The sequence below is a fragment of the Pipistrellus hanaki genome (assembly GCF_964339955.1).
Source record: "Pipistrellus hanaki genome assembly, contig: scaffold_129, whole genome shotgun sequence".
Lineage (NCBI taxonomy): Eukaryota > Metazoa > Chordata > Mammalia > Chiroptera > Vespertilionidae > Pipistrellus > Pipistrellus hanaki.
Window position 1 is genome coordinate 15,001 of NW_028182208.1, and position 10,216 is coordinate 25,216.

The 10,216-nt window shown below is 60.8% G+C and overlaps 1 protein-coding gene across 1 annotated transcript in view; it reads right to left on the bottom strand.

Moving 5' to 3' along the window:
• The window catches only part of AKAP17A (A-kinase anchoring protein 17A), a 13,883-nt gene extending 6,606 nt beyond the window's left edge, over positions 1-7,277 (bottom strand). Inside the window, exons 1-2 of the mRNA XM_084907507.1 lie at positions 7,132-7,277; positions 1,272-2,116 (exon numbers count right to left, since the gene is read on the bottom strand). Of these exons, the coding sequence (XP_084763633.1) occupies positions 1,272-2,078 (807 nt within the window). The 5' untranslated portion in view covers positions 2,079-2,116; positions 7,132-7,277. The remainder of the gene's footprint in view (positions 1-1,271; positions 2,117-7,131) is intronic.
• Between the last annotated feature and the right edge of the window lie 2,939 nt (positions 7,278-10,216).

Sequence of the window (10,216 nt, forward strand, 5' to 3'; positions counted from 1 at the left end):
CCCGCCCTCCCCGGGCCTGAGCCCATGATTTCGGGGTGCAGGCTGCGGGAGATCCCGCCCGCCCCCCGCTTGAGCCCATGGTCACGGGGTGCAGGCTGCGGGAGATCTGGCCGCCCCGCCCGCCCCGGGCCTGAGCCCCTGGTCACGGGGTGCAGGCTGCGGGAGATCCCATGATTTCGGGGTGCAGGCTGCGGGAGGTCCCTCCGCCCCGGGCCTGAGCCCGTGATTTCGGGGTGCAGGCTGCGGGAGATCCGGCCGCCCGGGGCCTGAGCCCCTGGTCACGGGGTGCAGGCTGCGGGAGATCCCGGCGCCCCGGGCCTGAGCCCATGATTTCGGGGTGCAGGCTGCGGGAGGTCCCTCCGCCCCGGGCCTGAGCCCATGATTTCGGGGTGCAGGCTGCGGGAGATCCGGCCGCCCCGCCCTCCCCGGGCCTGAGCCCCTGGTCACGGGGTGCAGGCTGCGGGAGATCCCGCCCGCCCCCCGCTTGAGCCCCTGGTCACGGGGTGCAGGCTGCGGGAGATGCCGGCGCCCCGGGCCTGAGCCCATGATTTCGGGGTGCAGGCTGCGGGAGGTCCCTCCGCCCCGGGCCTGAGCCCATGATTTCGGGGTGCAGGCTGCGGGAGATCCCTCCGCCCCGGGCCTGATCCCATGATTTCGGGGTGCAGGCTGCGGGAGGTCCCTCCGCCCCGGGCCTGAGCCCGTGATTTCGGGGTGCAGGCTGCGGGAGATCCGGCCGCCCGGGGCCTGAGCCCCTGGTCACGGGGTGCAGGCTGCGGGAGATGCCGGCGCCCCGGGCCTGAGCCCATGATTTCGGGGTGCAGGCTGCGGGAGGTCCCTCCGCCCCGGGCCTGAGCCCATGATTTCGGGGTGCAGGCTGCGGGAGATCCCATGATTTCGGGGTGCAGGCTGCGGGAGGTCCCTCCGCCCCGGGCCTGAGCCCATGATTTCGGGGTGCAGGCTGCGGGAGATCCCATGATTTCGGGGTGCAGGCTGCGGGAGGTCCCTCCGCCCCGGGCCTGAGCCCGTGATTTCGGGGTGCAGGCTGCGGGAGATCCCATGATTTCGGGGTGCAGGCTGCGGGAGGTCCCTCCGCCCCGGGCCTGAGCCCGTGATTTCGGGGTGCAGGCTGCGGGAGATCCCATGATTTCGGGGTGCAGGCTGCGGGAGATCCGGCCGCCCCGCCCTCCCCGGGCCTGAGCCCCTGGTCACCGGGAGATCCCTCCGCCCCGCCCCGCCCCGGGCCCCGCACGGAGCGCCCCCCGGAGCCTCACCTTGATGTTGCAGGCCACGGCCTTGCCGTCCTCGCCCTTGTACATGAGCTTCATGCCGCGCAGGGCGCTCATGGCCTGGATGAAGCCGGCGTACTCGCGGTACTGCACGTAGGCCTCGAAGTTGAGGTGGCCGCCGAAGCTGAAGGTGTGGAAGCTGCGGCCCGCCATCTCCTCGCGGTAGGGGTCCAGCATGGGGACGTCCACGTGGCGGATGGCGCCGAAGCGCTCGAACACGCGCACCAGCACCTCCTCGCTGGGCCGCTCGGCCGCCGCGGCGCCCGCCCCGCCCCCGCCGGCCCCGCCCCCGCCGGCCCCGGCCGCCCGGCGCGCGAACCAGCGGCAGGGCAGGCCCTCCAGGTGGATGGTGTCCGGCCGCTCGCCGGGCAGCGTCTCGTTCATGTCCTTGGCGTCGCGGAAGAAGGAGTCCCAGTCGTGGCGGGTCGGGAAGTCGATCTTGAACTCGGCGGCGCGCACCTTGAGGATGTCGGAGAAGCCGCTGAGCTTGATGGTCTTGCCGTCCAGGCAGGCCAGGAAGGCCTTGACGAGCGCGCGGTTCTCCACCTCGCCCTCGAAGCGCACGAAGTCCATGGTGCTCTTGGCGATGCGCAGCGCCGAGAACTGGTGGGGCTGCACCATGGCCTTGAGCCGCTCCATCACCTCCCAGTTGGAGATGGACTTGCCCGGCTGCTTGAGCTGCGGGAGCGCCACGCTGATGGTCATCTTGGTGATGGGCTTGAGGTACAGGCCGTAGGCCGGGCACAGCTCCACCGCCTCCGACGTGTCGTGCACGATGGTCGCCGCGGCCATCGCAGCCGCCGCCGCCGCCGCCCCCGGGGGCCTGGGGCCTGAGACGGACAGAGGGCGGGGTCAGTGTCCTGTGTGCACGCGCGCGCGTTTTTTTTTTTTTAAAAAAAAAATATATAAGATTTGGGGCCGAAACCGGTGTGGCTCAGTGGGTAGAGCGTCGGCCTGCGGTCTGAAGGGTCCCGGGTTCGATTCCCAGGTCAAGGGCATGGACCTTGGTGGCGGGCACATCCCCAGTGGGGGGTGTGCAAGAGGCAGCCAATCAATGACTCTCTCTCATCGATGTTTCTAACTCTCTATCTCTCTCCCTTCCTCTCTGTACAAAATCAATAAAAATATAATAAAAAATAAAAATAAAAAAGAGAGTCATCGATCAGCTGCCTCCTGCACGCCCCCCACTGGGGATGTGCCCGCCACCAAGGTGCATGCCGTTGACTGGGGAATCGAACCCGGGACCCTTCAGTCCGCAGGCCGACGCTCTATCCACTGAGCCACACCGGTTTCGGCTTCGTAGACTTTTTAAAATATATATTTGTATTGATTTCAGAGAGGAATGGAGAGGGAGAGAGAAACATCCATGAAGAAAGAGAATCATGGACCAGCTGCCTCCTTCATGCCCACAACCAAGGTCCATGCCCTTGACCGGGAATCGAACCCGGGACCCTTGAGTCCGCAGGGCGACGCTTTATCCACTGAGCCAAGTCGGCTAGGGCCTTATTATTATTATTATTATTATTTCAGAAAGGAGGGGAGAAGGAAAGATGGAAATATCCATGATGAGAGAGAAAACCATGGATCAGCTGCCTCCCACAACCCTGCCATTCCGTGCCTGTGGCCGGAATCGAACCCGGGACCCTGGAGCCCGCAGGCCGCCGCTCTATCCACTGAACCACACCGGCGAGGGCTACTTTATTGATTTAAAAAAAAATATATATATATATATATTACTGATTTTTTACAGAGAGGAAGGGAGGGGGACAGAGGGCAAGAAACCTCAATGAGAGAGAAACACCCATCGGCTGCCTCCTGCACGCCCCCCACCTGGGAATGGAGCCCACAACCCGGGCCTGTGCCCTCTATCGGAATCGAAACCGGGACCCTTCCGTGCGCAGGCCAATGCTCTATCCGCTGAGCCACACCAGTTTCGGCGTGTGTGTGTGTGTGTGTGTGTGTGTGTGTTTTAAATTTATTGATTTCAGAGCTAGGAAGGGAGAGGGAGATAGAAACATCCATGAGGAGAGAGAATCCTGGACCGGCTGCCTCCTGCACGCCCCCTACTGGAGATCAAGACCGCAACCAGGGCCTGTGCCCTTGACTGGGAATCGAACCTGGGACCCTTCAGTCCGCAGCCCATGCTCTACCCACTGAGCCCCACTGGCTAGGGCCACAGCGATCAGCAGGCCAGGGAGGAGAAACAAGAACGTTGTGGCTCAGTGGGTAGAGCGTCGGCCTTCGGACGGAAGGGTCCCGGGTTCGATTCCGGTCGAGGGCATGGACCTGGGTGGCTGAGGGCACATCCCCAGTGGGGGGTGTGCAGGAGGCAGCCGATGGGTGTTTCTCTCTCCTCATCGATGTTTCTGGCTCTCTCTCCCTCTCCCTTCCTCTCGGTGAAAGGGGTGGGGGGCCCCCTAGAGGCCTCGGCAGCGGAGACGGCTCTGGTCTGCAAGTCGTCAGAGGACGGGAGAGGGGAACAGGCCTGTGCTGACCAGGACGGTCACTGTCACTGGTTTTTTTTTTGTTTGTTTGTTTTATATATTTTATTGATTTTTTACAGAGGGGAAGAGAGAGGGATAGAGAGTCAGAAACATCAACGGGAGAGAATCATCGATCAGCTGCCTCTTGCACGCCCCCCACTGGGGATGTGCCCTCAGCCACGCAGGTCCATGCCCTTGACCAGGGGGAATCGAACCCGGGACCCTTCCGTCCGCAGGCCGATGGCTCTATCCACTGAGCTGCACCGGTTTTGGCTTTTTTGTTGTTGTTGTTGTTAATCCTCTCGGGAAGACAGAGCGAGAGAAATCGATGCGAGAGGCACATCAGTCTGTCGGCTGCCCCCCCCCCCCCCCACATGCGCCCCCGTTCGGTATGGACCCCGAGACCCCTGGGTTCGGGCCGATGCTCTGGGCGCTGAGCCACGGGCCAGGGTCCGAGCCTTCGTCAGCGCTGTCCCGGGCCTGGGCCTGCGCCTGCGCCCGCCCTCTGTGCAGCCGGGAGCCGCCAGAGCCCGGAAGGTGCCGGAACCCGGCCGGAGAGGGGCTCGGCTCCCTCTGACGCTGGTGAGACAGACGTTGGCGCTGATAAAGCCGCCCCCTCTCGCCCCGGCCGGCTGGGCTCAGCGGATAAGATGGAAAATGGATCCCGGGTTCTGTTACGGCCAAGGGTCAAGGGTCAAGGGCAGCCGAAACCGGGGTGGCTCAGTGGATAAGAGCGTCGGCCTGCGGACAGAAGGGTCCCGGGTTCGATTCCCGGTCAAGGGCATGGACCTCGGTGGCTGAGGGCACATCCCCAGTGGGGGGCGTGCAGGAGGCAGCTGGCCGATGACACTCTCTCATCATCGATGTTTCTAGCTCTCTCTCCCTCTCCCTTCCTCTCTGTACAAAATCAATAAAAATAAATTTTTAAAAAAGGGCCTCGGCCTGAGCCGGGGTTCTGTTACGGCCAAAGGTCACGGGTCAAGGGCATGGACGGTGGTTGCAGGGTCCACGCCCAGCCCTGGTGGATGTCTCTCTCTGCCCCTTCCCCTCCCTCCCTCCACTCTCTCTCTAAACATCAGCAGGAAAATATATGCTCGGGTGAGGATTAACCACACACACACACACACACACACACACACACACGCCAATGCCCTGGCCGGTGTGGCTCAGTGGATAGAGCGCCGGCCTGTGGACGGCAGGGTCCCTCCAAGGCCAAGGGCACAGGCCCAGCACGGTCCCCAGTGGGGGGCGTGCAGGAGGCAGCCGAGCCAGGACTCTCTCTCCTCCTGGGTGTTCCTCTCTCGCCCTTCCTCTCTGAGGTCAACGCAAACATTTAAAACAGCAACAAATGGACGAAAGGAACACACAACCTCTCTCTGGCCCAAGATCCCGCTGAGGAGCCTGCGGCCCCCAGGGGGCCCCCCTCCTCCCTCCTCTCTCCTCCTCCTCCTCCTCCCTCCATCTCCCTCCTCCTCCTCCTCCTCCCCTTCTTCCTCCTCCTCCTCCTCCTCCTCTCTCCTCCTCCTCCTCCTCCCCCATCTTCCCCTCCATCTCCTCCTCCTCCCCTTCTTCCTCCTCCATCTCCTCCTCCATCTCCTCCTCCTCCTCCCCTTCTTCCTCCTCCTCCTCCTCCTCCACCTTCTCCTCCTCCATCTTCTCCTCCTCCATCTCCCCCTCCACCTCCTCCTCCTCTGCACCCCCACCCCCTCGGGGCGCCCCCTAATCCCTCACTCTGTCCCCCTAACCCCCAGACCCCCCTAAACAGCACCTCCAGCCCCAGGCCCTCAGGACCCCGGGATCTCCGTACCCGCCAGGCATCCAGGCCCCCGACAGCCCGAGCACCCCGCACCCCCAAGATCCAGCGCCCACAGCCCGCGGACCCCGGGACCTGAGGCCCCGCAGCCACGGCCCAGCCACTGGCCCCCCGCCCCCAACTCCCGGCCCCCGCCCCCAACTCCCGGCCCCGCCCCCAACCCCGGCCCCGCCCCCAACCCCGGCCCCGCCCCCAACGCCGGCCCCGCCCCCAACTCCCGGGCCCGCCCCCAACTCCCGGCCCCGCCCCCAACTGCTGGTCCCGCCCCCAACCCCGGCCCCGCCCCCAACTCCCGGCCCCGCCCCCAACGCCGGCCCCGCCCCCATCGCCTGGCCCCGCCCCCAACTCCCAGTCCCGCCCCCAACTCCCGGCCCCGCCCCCAACTCCCCGCCCCGCCCCCAACTCCCGGCCCCGCCCCCAACTGCTGGTCCTGCCCCCAACTCCCGGCCCCGCCCCCAACTGCCGGTCCCGCCCCCAACCCCGGCCCCGCCCCCAACTCCTGACCCCCAAACCCCAACTCCCGGCCCCAAACCCCGACCCGGTGACCCCTCGACCCCTCCGGCCCCGCAGCCCCTGGCCCCCGACCCCGAACCCTGATTCCCGGCCCCGCCCCCCGCCAGTGACCCCTGAACCCCTCCCCTCCGGCCCGGCCCCGACCTCTGACCCCCGACCCGGTGACCCCTCGACCCCTCCTCTCCCGGCCCCGCAGTCCCCCGACCTGCTGACCCCGCCCCCGAGCTCCCGGCCCCCGAACCCCAACTCCCGGCCCCCCCCTCCGCCCGGTGACCCCTGAACCCCAACCCTCCGGCCCCCGGCCCGGCCCCGACCTCCGACCCGGTGACCCCTCGACCACTCCCCTCTGACCCCGCAGCCTCCCGACCTGGTGACCCCCGAACCCCACTCCCGACCCGGTGATCCCTGAACCCCGCCCCTTCCGGCCCGGTGACCCCTCGACCCCTCCCCTCCGGCCCCGCCCCCGACCCCGCCCCCCGACCCCGGTGACCCCTGAACCCCTCCCCTCCGGCCCCGGCCCGGCCCCGACCTCTGACCCGCGGCCCAGTGACCCATCGACCGCTCCCCTCCGGCCCGGCCCCGACCTCTGACCTGCGAACCGGTGACCTCTTGACCCCGCCCCCGACCCTGCCCCCCAACTCCCGGCCCGGTGACCCCTGAACCCCTCCCCTCCGGCCCCCGGCCCGGCCCCGACCTCTGACCCGGTGACCCCCGGCCCCCAACTCCCGGCCCCCAACGCCCGACCCCGACCTCTGACCCCCGGCCCCCAACTCCCGGCCCCTGACCCCTGAACCCCTCCCCTCCGGCCCCGGCCCGGCCCCGACCTCTGACCCCTGACCCGGTGACCCCCGGCCCCCAACTCCCGGCCCCCGCTCCCCGACCCCGGCCCCGACCCCTGACCCGCGCCCGGTGACCCCTCGACCCCTCCCCTCCGGCCCGGACCCCGGCCCGGCCCCCCGCCCCGCGGCCCGGCGCCCCCCGCCCCTTCCGGCCCGGACCCGGCGCCCCCGGAGCAGGCGGCGCGGGCGGCGCTCACCGGCCTGGGCCTCCGCCGCGTCCCCCGCCGCCGCCGCCGCGCCCCGCGCCCCGCTCGCCGCCGCCGTCCGTCCGCCGCCTCCCGCCGCCGGAGCCTCCTCAGCCGTCCGCCGGAAGTGCCCCCCGACGGGACGCCGTTGCGCGCCCCCGTGACGCGCTTCCGCTTCCGTCGCACGGGCCGACGCGCGGCGGCTCCAGCTTTCTCCTCACGAGCCCGGCCACGCCCACGAGGGCGGGACTTCCGGCGGGCGCCGCGGGTCGGGGCGGGGCCGGATCCGGCTCCGCTGTGCGCGTGCGCGGGCTCGCCCCCACGCCAGCCACCAGGCCGTGCAGGTGGCTCACCTGCAGGGGCCCGGGGTGGGCACGCGGCCCCTTTAAGAGGCTAAAGGCCTGGCGTTCGCGTCTAAATTACCGCGATAATCACACATCTCACAGCCACACACACTCACTGTGAATTATTTATCATCTAGTGGTCGTTCATTTATTATTATTTCATGCATACATCCTGGGTAATGGACCCACGTGCAATTGAATATAGATATTTAATTATCCATATCCGTTACTATGCGTCCATTTGTGACTGTACACAGAGCTATGCCATTGAATATACATGTAAATACTTACTTACAAATGTTTGTTACTATGCATCCATTTGTTGCTCTACACAGAGCTATGCAATTGAATAAAAATATTTAGTTATAAATGTTCGTTACTATACATCCCAGATGATAGAGCTATGGCATTGAATATAAACATAAATATAAACATAAACATAAACATAAATATAAATATAAACATAAACATAAAAATAAATATAAATAAATATAAATATAAATTTATATATTCAATTATACCTGTTTGTTACTATGCATCGTAGATCATAGAGCTATGCCATTGAATTATAAATATAAATATTTCATTATAAATGTTTGCTATACATCTTAGATTATAGAGCTATGCCATTGATACAAATATATTGAATTATAAATATTTGTTACTATATATAACCTAGAAAATAGAGCTATGCCACTGAATATAAATACAAATATTTAATTATAAATGATTGCTACTATGTATCCTAGATCATAGAGCTGTGCCATTGAATATAAATATAAGTACTTAATTATAAATATTTGTTACTATACATCCATTTGTTACCATACTCAGAGCTGTGCAATTGAATAAAAATATTTAGTTATAAATGTTTGTTACTATACATCCTAGATCATAGAGCTATGGCATTGAATATAAACATAAATATAAATATAAATATAAATATAAATATAAATATAAATATAAATATAAATATAAATATAATATAAATATTCTATTATACTTGTTTGTTACTACATATCCTAGATCATAGAGCCTATGCCATTGATATAAATATATTTAATTATAAATATTTGTTACTATATATCCTAGATAATAGAGCTATGCCACTGAATATAAATACAAATATTTAATTATAAATGTTTGGCCCAAACCGGTTTGGCTCAATGGATAGAGCATCGGCCTGCGGACTCCAGGGTCCTGGGTTCGATTCCAGTCAAGGGCATGTACCTGAGTTGCGGGCACGTCCCCAGTAGGGGGTGTGCAAGAGGCAGCTGATCGATGTTACTCTATCATCAATGTTTCTAGCTCTCTGTCCCTCTCCCTTCCTCTCTGTAAAAAATCAATAAAATATATATTTAAAAATTATAAATGTTTGTTACTATACATCCATTTGTTACTATATATAATAGGGCTATACCGTTGAATATAAATATAAATATTTCATTATAAAGGTTTACTATACATCTTAGATAACAGAGCTATGCCACTGAATATGAATATAGCCGAAACCGGTTTGACTCAGTGGATAGAGCGTCGGCCTGCGGACGGAAGGGTCCCGGGTTCAATTCCCCCTGGTCAAGGGCATGGACCTTGGTGGCTTAGGGCACATCCCCAGTGGGGGGCGTGCAGGAGGCGGCTGGTGGATGACTCTCTCTCATCGATGTTTCTGGCTCTCTATCTCTCTCCCTTCCTCTCTGTGAAAAAAACAAACAAACCAATAATTATGTTTTGTTTTGTTTAAAGAGAGAGAGAGAGAGAGAGAGAGAGAGAGAGAGAGAGAGAGAGAGAAATGCTGATTCCAGGAATAAATGAGCTGTGCTATTTTTTTTTAATATATTAACTTTATTAATTTTTTAAAGGGAGGAAGGGAGACAGAGAGAGAGAGAGTTAGAAACATCGATGATGAGAGAGAATCATCCATCCTCTGCCTCCTGCACGCCCCCCACTGGGGATGTGCCCTCAGCCACCAAGGCCCTTGACCTGGAGGGAATCGAACCCGGGACCCTTCAAGTCCGCAGGCCGATGCTCTATCCACTGAGCCACATAGGTCAGGGCCGTAGGTGATATTTTTTCTCAAAAAATATATATATAATTTTATTGATTTCAGAGAGGAAGGGAGAGGGAGAGGGAGAGAGAGAGAGAGAGAGAGAGAGAGAGAGAGAGAGAGAGAGAGAGAAACATCCATGAGGAGAGAGAATCACGGACCGGCTGCCTCCTGCACGCCCCCTTTTGGAGGGGGATGGAGCCTGCAATCCCGGGCCTGTGTGCCCTTGACCTGGGAATCGAACCCGGGACCCTTCAAGTCCGCAGGCCTACGCTCTAACCTAACCACTGAGCTAGACAAGGCAATGCTACAAATTTCAACAGATGCATCTAGGGGTGGGGTCGGGGGGTGTGTGTGTGTGTGTGAGGGGAAGGGCGGGGTTGCTGCTATTTATCTTCGCAAAGAGTCGGAAATGTAGACGCGAGGGAGATGGAAATCAGAGCTCAGGAAAGAGGGAGAGATTCAACCACCACCCAGGTCAACAGGGGGGCCCCCCACCCCCCAAATCCCCACCCCCCGACCCCCTGGAGACTTCCTCACAGCAGCCACCCTTCCCTATGGCTGGTGTGGCTCAGTGGGTAGAGCGTCGGGCTGCTGGATGGAAGGGTCCCGGGTTCGATTCCCCGGGGCCAAGGGCATGGACCTTGGTGGTGGCTGAGGGCACATCCCCAGTGGGGGGCGTGCAGGAGGCAGCTGGTCCGTGATT